A 20,784-nucleotide genomic window follows, 5' to 3' on the forward strand; every position below is an offset into this window, starting at 1 on the left:
GGCATCCCCTGGAGCTGGTGGCAGGAGGCTGCGGGTGGCCATCGAACCCTGGACTCGACCAGATCCCTGTGACCTGAGGTGAGCAGTGACGGTCCCAGAGCCAGCTTCCTGGGCCACAAATGGAGAACCTGCTCCCTCCTCCCTCCTCCGGCCACAGAGAGATCCTGTGAGCAAACCCCTCACGGCCGCGGCTCCTTCACCCTGTTCCCTGGACCCCTGCTGTGGTCACCTGCCACTTGGGATGTGGTCACACCCTCCCGTGGAGCGTGAGGGGAAGGCCGAGGAGGGACGGTCCCCAGGTGCTGTCATGTTCCAGGCCTCCGTAGCCCAGAGCCCAGCCTGGCCCCTCTGCCACCTGCAGCCAGGTCATTCTTGGTGGGGGTGGACGTGGGGAGAGGAGCTGTCCCCTGATGAGCAAGTGGCCCCCCTGGTCGCAGCCTCCCCTCCTGTGGTAACGGAGAGGCCTCCTGTCTTGGCGATGTCCTCTGGGGGGCACGGCCCTGCCCGCGGAGGACCACTCTTGCTGCCGTCACTGTCCATCTGTACAGGTGCTCAGAGACGAGCCACCCCCAGGAGGTGGGGACACAAGCCCTTGTCATCTGAATGCAACTCCTGCCTCGTTCCCGTGGGCTCTGGTGATGGTCAGCCACCCTCTCCCGGGACCCCGCTGCTCCTCCTGCTGCCCGGCCAAGAGAGACCGACGTGGCCAGTGAGGACCAGGCCTGCTGGCCGGGGAGACCCATTCATTCACACAGGGACACGGGGACTTCTCCAACGCCACTTGGTCCAAGCTTTATTTGCTATGTTCGTGGTCCAAGCGCAGCATCTCTGTGCAAGCCCAGCCCAGGCTCCTCACTGCGGTGGACCGTCCCCAGCTGCTCTGGAGACAGGCAGGGCCTCTGTACAGTCACAAACATGAAAGCCCTTGTATTCACGTGACGCCGAGAGGTCAGGGAGCCCGCGGGGCCTTTACATGAAAAATAGAGGGTTTTCTGGATGAATCCTCAGCCACGCGGTGACAGGTCGCTCCCGGGACTGGCTAAGGTGCCTCTCGCCTGCCCTCTGTCCAGAAGGCCCGGAGCCTGGGGACTCATAAGGCCACTGCGACAACCCGGCGGGCAGAAGACTGCACCTGTCCCTGGAATTGACACCTTCTATGGTGACTCAAAGATCCTAGGAGGGACCCGCAAGAATGACTAGGAAAATAGAGACTCTGTGTATATGGATTTCACCCTCCTGCCCCTGACCGGGAGTGTCCTGAGGGCCAGCTCGCCCGCCCGGGAAGGGCAGGACTCTCAGGGCATTGTCGGGGTTTGGGAAACGACAGAACAAAAGTCTCTTCCCTGACGCAGCCAAGGACGTGGGTGAACCCGGTGTTTATAGGATCCGTAAGGCCGTGTCGGATGAGGCCACTAAAAAGCTCAGATTCTTCTTTAGACCATGGCATCAATGTCCAGCGGGCCTGATGCCACCAGTGATTGTCACGGAAGGGCAGGTCCGAGTCATGGCAGGAGGAGACGGGGCGCGGTCCAGAGCGCCACTGTTTAAGGAGCTCCCGGGCAGCGAGGGGACAGGCTCAGGTGTCCACTTCAAGCGTTTGCTGGCCAAAAGCATCAGGTTGACTTTCTGGAAAAGAAAACTGGCTTCCCACCCACCTTCCCACAGAAGCCAACTGGACACAGAGAGCAAGGGACCCAGGAGGACAGGGACGGGGACAGCCAGCTCACTGAGCCTGCCTGGTGGGTCACTCGGGGAGCTTCTCAGCACAGACCCCCCCCCTTGCTCTATCCTTTCTGGATGTGGCACAGGTCCAGTGTCCCCCTCCTGGCACACGGTCCCTCCTGCCCCAGGGAACCAGGACCCCCTGGGCCTTTTGCGTTCCTGTTTCAACGCACGGTGTGGAGAAGGCACAGAGGCTGCCGCGGTGTCACTTGGGAACCGTCCACCTGGCCACGGCCCACACTTCTAAACTGGGGGTGGGAGACTCAGCTCTGCAGTTCTGCCAAGCTCCCCGGGCATCCTGGAGGGTCCACGCACAGATGGAGGTGGCACCATGACAGCAAGCAGAGAAGCCGTGGTCAGCGGTAGGGAAATCACCTGAAGGTCCTTCCAAGTCCCTCGCTCAGCCCCTGCGCTCCAGGCCTGGGACCTGCACATTGCTGATCCAGTCCTTAGCAGGCCGGCGTCACCCCTGGGGATGGGCAGAGGAACATCCGCATCTGTCACCTGGCCTGTCCCCCTGGAAGGCATGGCCGCCATCTGACTGTCCTGTCCCTGATTGTCGAATGTGAGGCTGTCGCCGCTCCCAACCCCCAACCTCCCCGGGACCACGGTTCCACCCCCACCTGCGTTCTCGGGGGGCCGAGAGTCTCCCCAACACTGATTCCCGAGCCCTGGCCGTGGGGGCCATGAGGGAGGGGTCTAACTGCAGGACAAGGTACGGACTATCAAAAGGCCAGCTGTCAAAGAGCTGATGTGCAAAGAGGTGGAGGGGACGGAGGGGACGAGGGGCACGGGGATGTGGGGTCCACAGCGGGGGAGCCAGGAGGATGCTGGGTGGGGGCAGGCTGGGGCACCCGGAGGATTAAGGCATATTAAGGTAGTTTAAAAGGGGACAGATTTCCAAAGGAGAAATCGGCAACCCGCAGGGCCACCCCCTGGAACATCAGCCACCTGTCACTTCATTGCGCTGATCATAAGCAGGAGCCTGGGGTCCAGAGAACCCGCGTGGCTGTGATTGTCAGCCCTGGGGTGCTGGAAGAGATGCGGAGGTGCATGGCCAAAGGTGCAGAGGCTTGTTCTGGCCAGATTCAAGGTCAGTGTCACCTCTTCATCAACAGGGAATTAAGTAGACTTATGCCAATCAAGGAGGGAAAGGCTGGACAGAACCACCCCAGGGCAGTCTTTTGTCTGGAATCTCATTTCAGGAATCTCCTTCCTGTCAGGTGGGCTACTATATTAAGAATTGAGGATTCTGCTGGGCACAGTAGTGCACGCCTGTGATCCCGGAGGCTTGGGAGGCTGAGGCAGGAGGATCGCAAGTTGGAGGCCAGACTCAGCAACTTAGTGAGGCCCTCTCTCTAAACAAAAACTTAAAAAGGGCTGGGGGTGTTGCTCAGTGGTTACGTGCCCTTGGTGGTCGCATCAGTATATCAAGATCTGCTCTGTGCCTGCTCCTGAGAGGGAACAAGAAGCCCTTTCACTCACAAGAAAAGATAAAAACTGAGACGTCAGCGTCAAAACACTCAAGAATGTGTCCCTTGACTTGGAAAGCCACCACCTCAAAACTGCTGGAAAACTGAGACAGACCCTCAAGAAAACCAATTCAAGCTATTCCAGAGGCAGTGAGTCCCCAGGTGGCTGCAGAGGACACCAACTACTAACTCAGGGATGAAGGAAATACAAAGTGTCACCCAGCAGGTCCGAAGTCCCAGACACGGAGACAGGAGGCTCCCAGGTGCAGAAGCTGGGAGGGGGCAGGGATGGCGTGGGGTGCCCTGGGGTCTGTGGCCACTGTCCATGGTACTGAACATGGCACTCCCCGGGCACGGGTGTTTGTCCTAACCTGGAGAGACGGAGGGCTGCTGTCCCCCCAGACAGAGAGATACGAAGTGGTGAAGGCAGAGAAGACCAGGAGGTGGGGATGGGGGGACCAGTGGAGACGTGACCAGCCAGAGACAAGAGAAGCAGGTCTTGACACGTCTGCAGAGAAGGGATACCCAGAGAGGGCCGCCACTTGGGAAGCCAAGGAGCAGGTGCTGGGGCCCTCCACAGTCCTGCACAGCCCAGAATGTCACCGAGGACATCTCCCAGGCAAAGGTGGCACAAGACTGGTGGCGACTCCAGGCAGGACGGGTGCAGGGTGCTTGCTGGCGCCTGGGTTTCCCAAGAGGAGGTGCCAGTGCTGAGTACTCCCAGGGAGAGCGAGAGGCGAGGAAGGCGTCAGGAGCCACCAGAGACTGTGGCTGCCCCCAGGCTTCGCTTATAGCTAGCAAGAAAGAGAGGTGAAGTGGGTCCCCCCCGTGTCACCAGCACCCAGCACTTCTGCCCAGAGTCCCCGCCCGGGGCTCCCCTCCAGGGAAGGACTTGGAGTGAGATCAGCGCTTGGGCCAAGAAGGGCCCTGGGCGGGTGGAGCTGGGTGCGGGTGGGATGGGGTGGGATAGGAGGACAGGACCCTGTGTGTCCTGAGCTCAGCTCGCAGTGGCGGTCCCTCTCCCCAGAAGGCCAGCAGGGTTCACAACAGGCCGGGAAAGGAGGCCCAGCGCAGGCCCGACGTCTGGGGGCAAGGGCAGCGCCGTCCGCTGTCCCAGCTGCAGAGACAAAGGTCACCGCCTCCCCAGGGATCAGACGGAAAGGAACCAGGAAGACCTGGACCAGGGTGACAATGACCGTTTCACCGAGCTTGGACAACCTGAGGTGGTGGCACTTCACGGCTGGCCGTCAGACCCCCCTCCCGGCCTCTACAAACGTGGACATATCGAGCTTCAAAGAAAAGTGGCGGGATTATTGCTTTATCACTTTCTAAAGCAAACAAAGATGACGTACGATGACGCGGTCGGCCCTGCACACGGCTCCTGGAAGGACAGACCCTTGGAGGGACGGGAAAGGTGGCTGCACTCTGCCAGTGCGGCCTCCTTCCAGGGGAGGAGCCTGTCGAGAAGTCACCAGGAACCGTGGCCTCGTGGCGGTGCCCGGACCAAGGCTGTGCAGGGAGCAGACACTGGAACTCTCTGGAAAACCTCCTTCCCAGAAGGCCTGCCTGGGGAGGAGCGAGGTGCCTTCCCAATGCGGGGCTTTCCCAGGACCCAGGGTGACAGTCCAGCCCCGGCGTCCACGGCTCCGGGAGAGGGTCGAGATGTGAACTTCTGAGGGAAAGGCAGGACCCGGCGGCATGGGCCTTTCTGCATGGCCGGGCCTCGTCCCAGGCAGCGGTGCTGTCTGGGGAGCTGAGCGGGGCTGTGGAGGCCGGGCCTCCTGGCCGGATCCTGGGGCTCTGGACAGTGGTCTCGGGCCTCGGGAGGGGCCCAGGCACGTGTGCGGGGTGCAGGAACGGAGGCTCGGCCTCAGCGGCGGGTTCAGACAGTCTGGCACTTAAGGCTTCTGTTAATTGGATGTGGCGGTGTCCCCTGCCTGGAGAGGAAGGGACAGTCCTGGTATCAGTAGTGGGAACATTTGGCCCCGATCCTCTCCGTCATCAGGGCTTCCAACCTTTTGGGGGGGCTGGGGATGCTGCTCAGTGGTGGTACAGGTGTTTAGCAGGTGCGAGGCCCTGGGCTAGATCCTCAGCACCCCCAAAATAAGTCAATGAGCCAGGCCCAGTGGTGCCCGCCTGTCATCCCAGAGGCTCGGGAGGCTGAGGCTGGAGGATCTCAAGTCCAAAGCCAGCCTCAGCAACAGCGAGGCCCTAAGCAACTCAGGGAGACCCTGTCTCTAAATAAAACACAAAATAGGGCTGGGGACGGGGCTCAGTGGGTGAGGGCCTCTGAGTTCAACCCCTGGTACCCACCCTGCCCCCCAAATAAATAAATAATTCAATAAAATAAATATATAACCTTTTCTGATAATCCCAAGAGAGTAATCCCCACAAGCCTCAGGACTGGCATGAAATCATTTGGGGGCAGAGAGAGGAGGAGCAGACAGTTTGGTTCAGTGGAACAAACTTGACATTTAGGACCATTTCTGAGCCTCAATTTCCACAAATGAACTGCTGGTGAAAACACTGTATTATATATTTCAAAATAGCTAAAGGAGCTGATGGGGGATGCTCTCCCCACAGAGGAACGATGAGTGTTTGGGGTGATGGATGAGCTAATGGCCTGGTGTTACCACGGCAGGGAATACAGGCCCTGAAACACCACAATGCACCCCACAAATATGTACAAGTATTTCATGCCAATGAAAAACAAAGTCTTTGAAAAATGGATTTCCCCTGGCCAGGCGCAGTGGCACACGCCTGTCATCCCAGAGGCTGGGGAGGCTGAGGCAGGAGGATGGAGAGTTCAAAGCCAGCCTCAGCAATGGTGAGGCCCTAAGCAACTCAGTGAGATGCTGTCTCTAATAAAATACAAATAAGGGCTGGGGTCAGTATTTGAGTGCCCCTGAGTTCAATCCCCAATACCAAAAAAAGAAGAAAAAAAAGAGTGGATTTCTCAAGGCTTCCGTGGGCCGGTACAGGTACCCCACTAACACAAAGTCCACGTAGGTCCTCATCTCCGAGCCAGCCCCTTAGGCAGATTTGGGGATTTATGGGTCTTCTTGGGCTTAGCCTATACACATACCTGTGTGTCCACATACATATACATTAAGTGACATAACACATACGTGCATACGTACCCTGCAACACTCACAATCAAGCACCTGACATGACTCAGAATTCACTACGGTGGGTCAGTCAGGGCTGGGGTCCCAGCTCAGGGGCAGAGCACGTGCCTAACGTGCAGCACCCCCATAAAAAATGAAGTGGGGCGGGTGGAGTTGGGCAGCACGGCGTCCGCTCAGGGCTGGCTTTGCCCAGAAGGCATTCGGGAGGGCCTGGCCACCAGCACTAGTGCGGTTCAGGACGTGGGTCCCTCTGCTGATGCACCACAGCTGACGCGAGCACCCTGGGCCCTAGGCAGACCCAGGCCACAGAGACAGTATGGGAACACCTGGGGTGGGACCTTCGTGGGTCCAGGGGTCCTCGCTCTCCAGTTTGCAGATGGGGAAGCTGATGGTCACTGTGTCGGGCCCTCTGGCAGCAACAGCAGGGCAGATCTGATCCCTGGACGTTTGCTCTGACCCAGTCAGCCCCCTGCTGGCTGCAGGTCCACATCGGTGGACTCACAGCCCCCGACTGGCAATATGTGGAAAGAAGAGAATGTGCGGCACCCACACAGGTTTTCCTTGTCCTTCTTCCCTGAGCGGTACAGCGTGGTGACCACACAGCATCTGCACTGATTCTAAGTCACCTGGTGTGATTTCAAGAACGTGGGAGAATGGGATTCGTGCAAAGGTTGCGCCATGTTATAGCTTGAGCTTCCCCAGATTCGGGTACATGGGGAGGGGGTCCTGGAGCCAATCCCCAGGAGACACCAAGGGACGACTGTTTTTCAGATTAAATCTTCATGACACAGTTGGGTCACAGACATGTTCCATTTGTAAAATTTGCAACATTTCAGATTACTCTAATTAATCAGTCCTTCCATGTCCAACTTTTCCCTACAAGGGGGCCTGAGTTGGAGCAGGAGGGGCTGGCCCGGCCCGTGAGGCCCCTGGCGTCGGGCGCTGGCCCTGTGGCCTCTCCAGCCACCCCAGGCTCCCAGCTTTGTTTCCTCCCTGCGGGGGCAGATTGTCACCACCCTCCTTACAGCCCCTCTCCTCCCGCCTCCCACCTGGGCCTCCCCCTTCCCGCTCTCCCCAGCAGGCCCCTCCTACCGGTCAAGCTTGGTTCTCATACAGGCTCCGCCTCTTCTTGGACTTGAGGTCCTTCAGCCACTGGGGGGAGGGCTCCTCTGACCTGAAACCACAGGGTCAGTGGGTGTCAGGGGACCCAGGCCACGGGCTCTCACAGGCAGCACCAGGGTACCCTGCCCCACCTGCCATGCCGAGGCGGTGCTGAGCCGGGCACCCATGGGTGGCAGGATGCCCGTGTTAACACCGCTGATGAGCAAGCGCTAGAAACCAACCAAAGCCACAGTGGGTGCTGGGTGAACCCCGGGGCCCGCTGTGGACTGACGTGCGGCCGTGAAAGGCCACCTGATGTAAGACCTTTCCACCCATCACCCAGACACACGTCACCCTCGCTCTCTGTGTAACACCTGGGCTACTTTAGGTGTCACCTTGGCTACAACGGCACCCGGATATTTAGTCAGATATTTTTCTAGATGTTTCTGTGAAGGTATTTTTTTCTTTTTCTTTTGGTATCATTGAATTGAACCCAGGGACACTTAAGCCCTGAGCCATATCCCCAGCCCTTTCTACTTTTATTTTGAGACAGGGTCTTGCTAAGTTGCTTAGGGCCTCGCTTCGTTGCTGAGGCTGGCCTCAAACTTGCAATCCTCCTGCCTCAGCCTCCTGAGCCACTGAGATTACAGGTGTGCACCACTGTGCCTGACTGTGAAGGGTATTTTTGAGGAGATTGTTATTATTATCAGTAGTAGTACTTGTAGTAGTAGTAGTAGTAGTAGTATAGCAGTGTTAGGGATTGAACTCAAGTCCTTTTGCATGCTACACAAGTGTGCTGCCACTGAATCACACCCCCAGTCTGAGATTGATGTTTAGAGCAACATACTCAGTAAAGCAGATCACCCTCCCTCCTATGGGTGGGCCTCACCCAGTCAGTCAGAGGCCCTCATAGGAGGAAGGGGGAATCCTGCCAGTGTACTGCCTTTGGACCTGAACTCCGGCTCTCCCTGGGTCTCCAGCCGCTGGCCTGCTGTCTCTGGGGCACCCTGGACTTTAGCCCAGGCCTGTGGGCCTGGAGACCCTGCTCTGGGGGGCTTCTCCACCATGGAGGAATGCTGAGCTGCAGGCTGCACCCAGGGCAGGAGGCACATCTGGCCACACCCCTCCCCCGTCAGCTGGTCCTCCTGGGCTGTGCCGGGACAGCACCGCAGGCCTTTCCACGTTGGCACGCCTGGATGAGGTCACTGCTCCCTCCCCTAGTGAGATGGGTTTGTCCTTCAGGACTCTCAAAAGTGTCCCCTTCTGTGGAAGCTACTGGGGACACCCTTCCTCCTGCACTTTGGGTGATGACTCCCTCCTCTCCACAGGGCCAAAGGGGAACCCTTCCTGCAGTGGGCGCCACGGCACCTAGTGAATGGGCGTGTCCGTGTGCCAATAAAGCTTTATTGACAAACACAGACAGCGGGCCAGATCAGGCCTGGGAGTCGTCATTTGCCACTGTGTGCTCTGTCACCTCACTGACGAGGTCGCACCCTGGGCTCACGAATGAGCCTGAGCTTCCTATGCTGACAGTCCTCGTGAGATGTCCACTCTCCCAGGGGATTTCTCCTGCCAGCCGCCGGCAAAAGGCTCTGTTCACGTTTGGTTCATCCTCGTGACCAGCCGAGAGGTTTGAATTAGCAAAGCCACTTCACAGACGAGGAAGCCGAGGCTCAGAGTGGTCAAGTAACATTCCCCAGGTTCATCAGCAGCGCTACTGAGGAGTCGCACGACCTTGGCTGCTGACCTTGGAGCCTGTGCCCTTAACCTCCAAGGCCAGCTGCTGGCCTGGTCTGAGCGCTGCGGGACGCAGGGGTATCCTGGGCTCCTCCCTGCACAGGGAGGCCTGGCCAGGAAGGGCACCCGGCAGTTGGTATTTGTTATGGCTGTGCCCTTGGGACCACCCTCCCCGGCCCCCCACCTCCAGAGACAAAGGCACCCTCAGGAGGGTGACAGGAGGGAGGTGGCCTCTGGTTCCCCGCCATCTGGAGAAGGCTGCACCCATCGGCGGTTCCCCAGCTCAGGGGCTGGTTTGGGGCAGGAGGCAGCGGGAGGAGGGCAGTGGGCCGCGGCTGCCCAGCCTCCTTCCCTCCTCTGCGGCGGGCTCCGGCCGTCAGGCTGGAGAGATCGGGAGGCAAGACCCTGGTCCCCGGGCCTCACCTCTCGTCCTTGTCCATGCTGGAGGGCAGCACGCGACTACCCAGCACCCCAGGCTGGAAGGGGGACTTGGGGGCTTTGGGTTGGGGGCTCCAGCCAGGGGTCTCTCCAGAACTGTCCACCTCTGGCCTCCTGGGCAGCTGGGCCTGGGGAGAGAAGAGCCGGGTCTATAACCACCTTCGACTGCACAGGGGACTCTCCGGTGGCGGCCCCCAGAAGCAGTGGGCCCTGAGGCTGAAGAACCAGGCAGGAAACAGGGCTGGGGAAAGCCAGGGGCCAGGGGGCATTCCAGCTGGTGGCCTTGGCCTTCGAGGTCAAGTGGCCACCCAAACCCACAGTCACATTTTCCTGCCTCCCACCTCCCCACCTCCCGGGGGACGGCAGCTCCATCCCGTGGTGACAGGGAAGGTCCCTTCAGCCCCTGGTCCAGGCAGTGCTGGGTGGGTCCCAGCCACGGTCACTGCCACCACCACCCCCTGACCGCCCCTGGTGAACCAGCCCCAGCCTCCTCTCCAGGAGCCGACGCACAGCCTCTTTCCACCTAGTGCAGGAGATTCCAGATGCGCTCGAGGATCCAGGGTCTGCCCCAGGGGTGACTCAGGACATCGCCCCAGCCCTGCCCCTCCTCGACCAGCACCCCTCCTCTGCCTCTGTTAGGCCCCTTCCAGGATCCTTTGTTCCAATGCTAAGGAAATTTCTTTTTTTCCTTTCTTTTTGGATTGAACCCGGGGGTGAACCCGTCCCCAGCCCTTTCTCACTTTTTTACTCAGAGACAGGGTCTCACTGAGTTGATCAGAGCCTCACTGAGTTGCTGAGGCTGGCCTCCAACTTGCAATCCTCCTGCCTCAGCCTCCCCAGCCGCTAGTATTACAGGATGCACCACCTCATCCAGCCATAGGAAATATTTTTTGACTTTTAAGTTTTTAAATTCATTACAATTTTTTTTTTCACTTTATTGAGTCCGATAACCTCTGGCCCTGGATAGTGGCTCAAGAGATGTTCCTATTTGGAGGACCTGTGAGATCCGTTAAAAGGCAAGGTCCAAACACTATCTAGTGACTTTTGATTCTTGCTAAAAAGAACACAGAACGCAAAGCTTCGGTCTACCAAAGGAGGAACAGGCCCGTGGCCTCTGCTACACGGTTTCTGTGGCCTGTGCAAAATATCCGGAGTTGATGTTCCACGAGGAATCTGGGCTTTTCTGCCTTCAACAAAGGGCCGCAGAGACTCCTGTGGGACTGTGGCGCGTGGAGTGAGCGCGCAGTCGCCCAGAGCCAGGAGCGCAGAGGGCCCTTCCTTGTCCGAAGTAAGTACCGCTTCAGGGAGGCCGCGGGGTGGCCCTGGGCGAGCCGGGAGGGAGGAGGCTGCCTAGCACCTCCCCCGGAACCCCATAATCCAGCTGGGATTCTGGTAAGTTTAAGAGAGCGTCAGGTGCCAGGGCAGCCCTCCCGCCAGCCAGCACGGAACTGAGAGTGTCCTGCGTCCTCCATCTGGGGGGGGGGGGCGTGGGTGGCCTCTCTGTTTCCCCAGCGCTGGCCCTAATGGCCAAAATGGATGGCCAGCCCCCTTCACTGGTGAGGACCCTGAGGCCCAGCTGTGGGCCACACAGCAGCAGGTCTGGGGGCCGAAGAGAGGATGCAACTGGAAATCAGGGACTCAGGGCCATGGGCCAAATCCACAGGGCTCAACAGCACGGCCGGTGGCATGTGCCCAGGCTTCTCCTGGTTGTGACAATGTGCTGTGCTCCCGTGGGACAGCAGCAGGGGACAAAGCTGACTGGAAGGTGTGTAGGAACCTCACTGCTTCTGGAACGTCCCTTGGGCCTTAAATTATTTCAAAAAGAAAGAAGGGGGGGAGGGAGCAGGAAGGGAGGGGGAGGGAGGAGGGATGGGGAGGGAGAGAGGGAGGAAGGGGGAGGGAGAGAAGAGGGAGGGGGAGGGAGAGAGGAGGGAGGGGGAGGGAGAGAGGAGGGAGGGAGGGGCGCTGTGAGGAGGGGGGGCACGGGCAGTCCTGGGGTCCCTACCTTCAGGACGGCTGGGTCCATGCCCGGGAACACGGGCACCCTCTGAGGGAGGCTGGCGGGAGCTCTTTCCACCCTAGGAGGCTTCTCCTCCTCATCTGACTCTTCCCTCCGGGGTGACTTCTCTTCTGGGGCAGAGAAAAGGGCACTGGAGTCACGGCCGGCATCTGCCCAGGTCCTAGGGGCCAGGACTGGCACCTCCCTGCCCACTGCCCTGAGAGGAGGGCACTGCGGCTGTGCTGAAGAACACCCCCGCTCACAGAGAGACCCCCTCCTGGCTCATGCCATGGCAGGGAACAAGAAGGACATGGTGGCGGAGACAGGAAAGGAGTGGACACACCCTGAGCCTCTCCCCTGGAGCCGTGACCCTAGAGAACAGAAGAGCTACCCCAGCCAGAGCCTCCAGGGGAGGGGCTACCCGTCCCCAGCCCTCGGGGACAGCAGGCAGCGTGCGGGGAGCCTCGGCTCCCTGAGACCTGGACACGGGTGTGGGCACGGTAGGTGTGGGAGGTGAACCAGGGAGCGCTGGCCTCTGGAGCCCCCAGACTAGGCAGGGGCTGCGGCGTGTCCGTTAAGTGCCCTGCCCTGGGCCAGCTCCTCAGAGCTGGAGCTCTCTGTGTGCTCTGTCCCTGCTGGCCTCACCTGCTCCAGGGGACTTAGCAGAGCTCGCCCCAGAAAACCAAGGACGGGTGCGGGGAGGAGTCCCCTTCCCCCAAGGCACTTGAACGTGTCCTTAGCAACAGAAACCGATGGGAGAGGGGGACGTGGATCTTCCAAGCCCGGGTGACAGGTGGCTATCTGCAGGAGCAATGCACTTCCCCCGGCTCAGGGCCTGGTCTGACATCCTCCTGTCCACAGGGGCCAGCTGCCCTGGTTCCCATGACCTGAAGAAACTTTGCTTTTCTTAAAATCTCTGGTGGCTCTCCACCTACAGATGGGTTCTACTTCCTCAGCACATCGTCAAGGGTCTCCAGGGCCTGGCCCCTGCCAACCTCTCCAGCCTCATTCCCATCGCTCCCAGCTTGAGGGACACCAAACTGCTTAGAGAGTCCCCAGACACACAGAACGCTCTTTGCACACGTGTGTCCCTTAGATCTCATGGACACTGCTGCCTGGAATACCTTTACCTAGATCGTTCTTCTCTGTTCTTTGAGAGTCAGCTCAGATTTTGATACAGAATGCAGCCAAAGCAGTCCTTTGAGGAAAATGTATAGCCTTAAAGTGATTCATCAGGAAAGACTGAAAATAAATGATCTTTTAACCCAAGCATTTAGGAAAAGACCAGCAAACAAACTATAAGTGTGAATTTATACCTTAATAAGGATAAAAGCATACAGAGTAAACCCCTATTAAGTTGTGAAACCCAAAGGGCCTCAATTATTATATTATCCCTCAGAACATTTTTTGCCTGGTTTCCAATAAGCTCTTCTGAACAAGAAATCAGTTTTCTATTTAATTGTGTTCTAATGTTCACATGCCTCCAAAACCAGGAAGTTCTCCCTAGAGTTTAACCTAGGTCCTTCCTGCTGTTCGATGTGGTAACCAGGTAGGACAGAGGCATTGGCCTACCTGTTGAGTCCTTGAACATCCACATGCTATCAATCTCTTCCTCCAAAGGAGACTGGCTCTCTGACTTGCTGAATTGACTACGCCGGAGAGAGTGGGAGATAGGAGCCCGGCGGCGGCTTCTTTTGCTGAGCTGCACCCGGGTCTTGAGGGCACTGGAGTCGAGGACTGAGGTTTGCTTTGGGGGTGGCAAGGAGGAAGAAAAAAGGCAAAGGATCCGTGAGTTGAGGAGAGCGTCCACAGCAGGATGCCTATAGGTTCCTGATCCCTGAGGCACTAGTTCGTTATCGCGTGGGCTAGCCTGTAACCCAAATGCCCTTCACCTAAACCCCTCCACAGGAACCACTAGGCCAATTACAAGAATTGATGGAGCTGGGTATGGTGGCTCGCACCTGTCATCCTAGTGGCTTGGGAGGCTGAGGCAGGATGATCTTGAGTTCAAAGCCAGCCTCAGCCAAAGTAAGATCCTAAGCATCTCAGTGAGACCCTGTCTCTAAATAAAATGCAAAATAGGGCTGGGATGGGGCTCAGTTGTCGAAGGCCCTGAGTTCAAGCCCTGGTACCGAAACAAAAAAAAAAAAAAATCAATGAAGCAGTGGGCCTGAGACCCAGCACCGTGCCTGCACACACTAGGCACATAGCTTCCTGGGGACATCGCACAAGCATGTCGGCTGCCACAGAGCCCTGTACCCAGAAGGAGCTGAATCCAAGGGATGCCTTCCTGAGGGGCTTTGGTTCTTGGGATGGCTGCTGCAGAGACCCACCGCCCTGGCACCAGGGACACTGTTCTGTGAAAGACAGGGGGGACATGGGCACAATCATTCTGAGCAAACCCTGGGTTCTTCGTGCTTGGAACTGCAAACCCCTGGGAGAGTTCCCTGGGGGCGGGGAGGTGGCCCTCTGCCTTCCTGGTGGGTGAGGGCTTAGATCACTTTTAACTGAACACGTGACTGTGTGTAAGGCTGTGCGCCCACTGTGCAGGTTACAAAGAGATAAGGAAGCTGAGGCTCAGAGAGGTGAAGACATTTGCCCAGAGACCCACAGCTGGTGTACGGTGGTCCAAGTGGGTCTGGTCACACCCTGTGCCCTCTGCACCCAGCGCAGGGGCCCTGGCATGACCCTGCCCACCCCTGAAGGGGAGTCTCCAGGAGATGCTGGCACCTCCCTTTAAAGGGAAAAGACCGATGGCACCCAGCTGTGCTCCTGGCCAGGACTTACGTCGATGAAGGAGAAGTCGTCCGCTCTGCCAGCTGCGCAGGGCTCCGGTGGGGGCAGCCCGTCCACCCCGTCGGTGGACTCCAGCTCGGAGCTGGAGCGGTCCACGCTGGTGCTCCGCTGGTCGGCAGCCGAGGCGGGCTCCGTTTGCGAGGACAGAGAGGACAAGCGGCCACTGAGGGGCTGTCTCCGCGCTGACGGGGTGCTGCTGTCCGGAGACGGTGACTCGGGGGCCAAGCTGGGACACAGGGAAGGAGGGCAGATGGATCACGGAGGGTGCTTCAGAGACCCGCTGGGTGGGGCGCTGTGGGCACCGGGGAGCAGCGGTGGGGACCTCGCGGGGCAGCGCCTCCCGGAAACGCAGGACCTGCCAGCCGGGCACACGGGGCAGGGGCGGGGCAGGGACAGTGGGCCCCGCGCCATCCAAGACTCTCCAGCCCTGTGTGGTCCCGGGTGGCGTCGGGGCCTTGCGATGTGGCCAGTGAGAGCCTGGATCGCCGCGAGCGCGAGGTGCGCAGGGGCCATCTAACCCTTCGCACAAAAGACCGCGCGATGTCTCCCCAGTGACTTCCCGCGCTGCTCACGTGGTGAGACGGGAGCATGTCAGATGGGTGGGGTTCCATCAAATACACTGTTCAAATCAACTTTGGGTTAAACTTTGTGAGCTTTAGAGTTAGCTTATATTTCTTGTTTCTTTTTACTCCTTTCCTACCCCCCGGGACATCTTAAATGACATGATGTCTGTGTATCTGTGTGTGTATGGGGAAGGGGGGGTCTCTGATGCTGATCAGTGGCCACCAGCAGGTACCCAAGAAGTCGGGAGGGCACCCACTCACTCATGCAGTGATTTACTGAGCACCTACTATGTGCCACGCACTGGGCTAAACACAGTGCCCTTCAATCCTCTTCATGATCCTATGAGGGTTATTTAAAATCCTTTGATGCCCACCACACTGTGAGGTGGCAGTAACCTCATGAAATTAAATATTAAAGACTGGGAAACCCGACACAGAGAAGCAACATTGCTTCCCCAAAGGGGCAGAGCTGGGATGACCCAGGCAGCTGCACTCCAGGATCCTCCCTCATGAGCCTCTCCTACCACTCAAATCCCTTCCCATGATTATATTCACGTATCATCTGGAAAACTGGAACCACACAGGATAGAAAATTGATATAGAAATCAAGCAATTAAATCCCCCGCAGTCCACAGAACACACCCACGTCGGGAAGGCAGCCGAACTGCAGGGTCTGGGGAGCCCTCCCCTTGAGGAAGGGGGTGCCCACCTGACTTAAGCTGAAGGACCCGCAAGCTGCACCCGCGAGCAGAACTTTCCACCCTGCTGTCCCGCATTCCAGGGTGCTTTTGTTAGCTCTGGGATGCCTCCCTTACTTGGAAGGCCGACAGCACCGAGGGTGTGAGGATGTGGGTAGGACCCAGCAAACCCACACAAGAGGAGGGAAATATCAACGAGCAGGCAGCAGATGGCGCCACTGCCCAAGGCTGGAGCTTCTGAGGGCGCTGCAGTACCTCTGGGAGACAGCAGGGGGCGCGCACCACCAGGGCGCTGGGTGGGACCCGCTGGTCTCAGGTCCTGGTCTAGGAGCTGGGGATCTGGGGCCTGGAGAGGGGAAGGGGCTCCGTGGGTCATTTAGGAGATGAGCAAAACCACAGTCTAGGTCTCCCGATAACCCAGCGTCCTTGCAGGGCATTCTAAGGAAACTGAACCTAACTAAACCCTATTTTAAATTTCACAGGTTAGGAGAGAAAAAGAAAGATTTGCAGGACTGTCTTGCTCCCCTTTTTCTTACCTATTTTCCATTCTATCAACTTCACCCCAGCTTCAAATCAGCACCTGTCATGGGATGTGACCCAGTAGAGGGGGATGGTCACTCCTGACAGTGAGAGGGCCCATAGGAGACCTGGGTTTGAGTCCAGCTCAGCCACACACATATGGTGACCCTGGGCAGGCCCTGCGCTGCCTGTGAGCCTCGGCTTGCTAGGCTGGGCATGAGGGCCACAGACACGGAAACAGTCACACAGGAGAGGGCGGGAAGTGGCCCAGCCGGGGTTGACCAGGGCTCTAGATAGAGGTCGGCCTGTGGCAGAAATTGCTGAGTGGGCTGCTGAAGGCACAGCAGATCCACAGAGTGGCCATGAAGCCATTACTGTCTCGACCCCATCCAAAAGATGAAGAAAGAAATGTATTTCTGAAACAAGAACAGGCACTTTACACAAAAGCTCCTACTATGTGCCAGGACCTAATCACACAGGTTACCAGTCCATGTGCTGAGGTACTTGATTTCTCTTCTAGAACATGGAATGACAGAATTAAATGCTAACACATTTAATCAACATGAAAAGTGCTCACCATGTGTGTGGCCCACCCACTCCCCAGGCATGTCCAGTTCTTGGGCATCACTTCCTTTCACGGAAGAGGAACATGTGATTGGGAAAACAAGGCATCTACCCGGGTCCTGTGCCCAGTCAGGGTGGGACTGGATTCACAGCTGCCTGCCTCCCAATCTGGTTATGTTTGAGAGCCCTCAGGCTTTTGCAGTAGCCAGAATATTCCTCCGAGCCAGGCTGACCACTGAGGCCCACTGGCCATGAATGGCGGAGATTTTTCTTTTCTTTTCTTTCTTTTTCTTTCTTTTCTTTTTTTTTTTTTTTGGTACTGAGGATTGAACCCAGGGCACTTAACCACTGAGCCACATCTCTAGCCCTTTTTATTTTTTATTTTCAGACAGTTACTCAGGGCCTTGCTAAGTTGCTGAGGCTGACTATGAACTCGTGATCCTCCTGCCTCAGCCTCCTGAGCTGCTGGGATCACAGGCATGCACCACCACACATGGCTCATGAACAGAGATTCTAAGCAGACACAGCTGATTAAGCAACATGGAGGAGACACAGCCCTGCATTTGTAAACACCTCCCCACACTGAAAGAAATCTAGAAAGACCAGAAAAACATGAATGAAGGTAGATCTGTGCTGGGATTATAGGTGGTTTTTGTTTTCTTTGAAATTGTCTATAGTGGCAAAATACCCAAAGGTCACTGCGAGCAACACTGACCACGTCCACAGAGTCCTGGGACCATCGCCAAGTATCTGCCACCCAGAGGAGTCCCAGCCCACGTGCAGCAGGCTCCTCCTCCCACTGCCCTCAGCTGCTCCCTGTCTCTGGATTGGCCTATTGGAGATTCTCCAGATTTGATCTGATATATATATATATATATATATATATATATATATATATATATATATATATTTTTTTTTTTTTTTCTTTGTAAAGATTCTTTTTGATGTGAATGGCTTCCTCTTACCATAACAAAGAGGTCCTGGGCTGCAGAAATTGCTGGGCCGGCTGCATCCACTGCAACCAGATGCCCTGCTGGTGGCCGGTCCTACTGCAGATCTTACCTGTCCCCACTCTGGCGCTGGTCTGCCCATGTCCCATACTGGCCATCGGCTTCGTGCACCAGGGTGTCTGTGTCCTTGGCCTCAGGGGGTCGCCTGGAGAAGCACTGCTTCAGGTGGTCCTGTGGGGACGAGAGAGACGGGAGATGGCCATCAGAGAAAGGGCCGGGAACCCCACCCTGGCTGACCCAGGTCACGACACATGCCCCCAGCCCCCTGCTGCCCTCAGAGGTGGGTGCAGATGTCTGGGCTGGACACTCAGTGACCAAGAGGCCTGGCTTGCCCAAGAGGTCACAGACACAGGGATTCCCGTGTGCACACAGGCGAGCTGGAGGAAGCGGTCACCAGCACTGGGGCGCAGGGTCCTGCTGGGCGCCTCGGCCCATGAGAGCAGCCCTCACCCCCCACCCCAGGGGGACCGTCAGACCCTGCTCCGCCTGGGCTCAGGAGGCATGGGGTGGGGTGTGCTGCAGACGGCCCATCTACTGCTCAAAAACCTCCCAGGGCTCCCTACTGCCCTCCTCAGGAACCCACGGCCCCTGGGAGCCAGCCCCTGACCTGTCCATCTCATCACCCCGGTCCCCTGACCTACTGCGCATGCGTTGCGTACAATCCACCTATTCCCCACCCCCCATTCCGCATCCCCCCAAACACCCCCCACTCCCCCAACCTCCCCCACCTCTGCAGCTCTGCGTGTGCCGACCCCTTCCTGTCCATCATGCTCACCTGAAGCCACTGCGGCTCACAGTGACTCCCCCAGCCTCCCCTGAGCGTCTTGCCCAGGTGGCTCATCTGTACCAGGTCAAATTTGATACTTCAGCTATTCATTCAACGAATCTTTACAGGGAAGCTGCTATGTGTCAGGCACCAGGGCCTGGGGGTATCACAGCACAGACACGGGCTCCGGGAGTCTACTCCAGCTCCTTGTTGTCCTTGTACCCCACTTGGAGCCTCCTAGGCACACAGTAGGTGCTCAGTAGCAGAGAGCTGGTTAGCGGGTTGGGTTCCTCCCAAGCATGGGGAACCTGCCTCCTCCTGGCTGCTTTGGAAACCCCCTCAGCTGAGCAGGGACACTAGGGAAGCATCTGGGGAAGAGCTGTGCTGTGTGACCAGAGAGCCACTGCCTCCCTCTCTGGGTGGCAAAGAAGTTACAAAGAGGGCCCCTGGGTGCCGGGACTCTCAGTTTCCCACTCAGGATGGACAGCATGAGGAACGTCCCTGGGGCTACCTCAGCGCACCTCTGCAGCTGCCCCAGGGAGACCGCTGGCCACTTTCAAGGCTTTGGCTTCTCCTGAGCAAGCCACCCTGTCCCCTCCAGGTCCCTGGCTGCGGGCAGAGCCTGCTGCTGGCACACCAGGATGGAGCTAGGCCCCAGCTGGGGCAGCTCTCACTTTTTGCTTCAAAGGTGACGTGCTCGGAGGCCCAGTACCCTTGGCAGATCACCCCTGGCACCCAGGGACAGAGCGGTCATCTGAGCAGCTCCCAGTTTCCTATTGTCTCAGGGACAAGGTGGGGCTGGCCACTCCCTACTCAGTCCACGTGGACTCAGGGGCTGTGAGCTGTCCCCGTGGACCCACACCACTGTCCCAGCCCGTTTGCAGATGGCTGCAACCTAGATGCTGGGCCTGTGCTGACCCTGGGGATGTGCCCAGGAGTAATGGCTCAGGGACAGCTCTCGGCTTGGGGTGGGGAGGGGCCTGGGTCAGCACTGTCCCTGTGGGCAGCCACATGGCCACACACCAGAGCTCACTCTCCGTGGAAGCACAGGGCTGCTGGGGCCTTCCAGGAGACCCTCTCTGGACAGGCTTGGCGTCTGGCACCAGGAGGTGCTCAGGAGTGGCCATGACTGGAATGATCCTCAGGCCTCCAGGGTCAGCGGGTGAAGGAGCCTGGGCAGAGCTCTCCGAAGCCCCCAGAGATGGGTCCCCAGGGCTGAGGACGAGGAAGGCTTGGATCTGAAATCCTCATGGTGGGTCATATCCCCCACCATCTAGTGTCCTGAGGGCAGTGTCCCTGACTCCTTCCATGCCCCCCTGCCATAGGGCACAGATCCTCAGACCTCTGGTGTCTCCTTCCAGAATGTTCCATCCTGAGGAGATCAGCTCTCCACCCCTGCAAGAGCTGGGGCGGGGTCACCTCAGCCTCTCGCACATTGTTCTCTGCCATCTGACCTCCAGAGCTCAGTCGGAGCCGGTAGGGCCCCTGCTCGGTCACCATCGTAGCTCCCATGTTCCTGAAGCAAAGCCCCAGCACTGGGAGACGCAGCAGGCTCCACCCTCACTGGAGGGGGCAGCTCCCCTTCCCCCCAGAGCCGTCCTCTCCCCCAGGTGCTCCCACTGGCTCCTCCAGCCTCTCCCGTCCCTGGTGGTCTCAGTCTTTGGGACTGCAGCACCCCCTAGTGGCAAAGCCGACTGCAACCTTGAGGGTCCTCCTCCAGCGAAGCCTCCCTGAGAGCCCCACCCCCAAGGCTGGCTCAGGAGCCCCAGCTCCCCCATCCCCTGGACCCCAGGTCTCTACCTGTGCTGATATAACAGCCGCCAAATACACGTGGCTATGTAAATTCAATTTAAATTAATTAAAATGAACTGATATTAGCCATTCAATTTCTTGGCAGTACGATCCATATTTTAAAGGTATCACAGTCACCTACCTATGGCCACCCTCTCAGAGAGCACAGGTGACAGCACGTTGCTATCACTGGGGAACGTTCTAGTTACAAGATCTACTACCTTAGATCTTCTGGCCATAAAATAATGATTGTCATCGACCAGTTTATCAGTCTTCCCTGGACGGGCCTGTTTCTAGAGCCAGAACACCTGCATTTGAATCCACGCTCCACTACATAGTAGCTGTGTGACCTTGGACAAGTTTCTTAACTTCTCTGAGGCTCCTCATTCAGACATAAAAAGTATTTGAAGGTGTTAGGGTGGATTCCACTGCCGTCCTGACGCTGTGACACAGAACTGTGGGAGGAGAGCAGGGGCGCGA

At 57.9% G+C, this 20,784-nt stretch overlaps 1 protein-coding gene across 6 annotated transcripts in view; it reads right to left on the reverse strand.

Moving 5' to 3' along the window:
• Nucleotides 1-781: 781 nt before the first annotated feature.
• Kiaa1671 (KIAA1671 ortholog) overlaps nucleotides 782-20,784 on the reverse strand; it is a 139,683-nt gene continuing 119,680 nt past the window's right edge. For 4 of the 6 annotated variants that reach the window (XM_077796032.1, XM_026408544.2, XM_026408548.2 and 1 more), the window contains 7 exons: nucleotides 17,800-17,918; nucleotides 14,385-14,619; nucleotides 13,170-13,344; nucleotides 11,604-11,728; nucleotides 9,584-9,726; nucleotides 7,415-7,496; nucleotides 782-5,131 (listed from right to left, as the gene is read on the reverse strand). In XM_077796032.1, coding sequence (XP_077652158.1) covers nucleotides 7,418-7,496; nucleotides 9,584-9,726; nucleotides 11,604-11,728; nucleotides 13,170-13,344; nucleotides 14,385-14,619; nucleotides 17,800-17,918 — 876 coding nt within the window. In that variant the 3' untranslated portion in view covers nucleotides 782-5,131; nucleotides 7,415-7,417. Of the gene's footprint in view, nucleotides 5,132-7,414; nucleotides 7,497-9,583; nucleotides 9,727-11,603; nucleotides 11,729-13,169; nucleotides 13,345-14,384; nucleotides 14,620-17,799; nucleotides 17,919-18,522; nucleotides 18,589-19,536; nucleotides 19,564-20,784 lie in introns of those variants that run through there. The other 2 variants (XM_026408547.2, XR_003302567.2) reach the window with 2 other exon arrangements.

The sequence above is a fragment of the Urocitellus parryii genome, chromosome 3, assembly GCF_045843805.1.
Source record: "Urocitellus parryii isolate mUroPar1 chromosome 3, mUroPar1.hap1, whole genome shotgun sequence".
NCBI classification, from domain to species: Eukaryota; Metazoa; Chordata; class Mammalia; order Rodentia; family Sciuridae; genus Urocitellus; species Urocitellus parryii.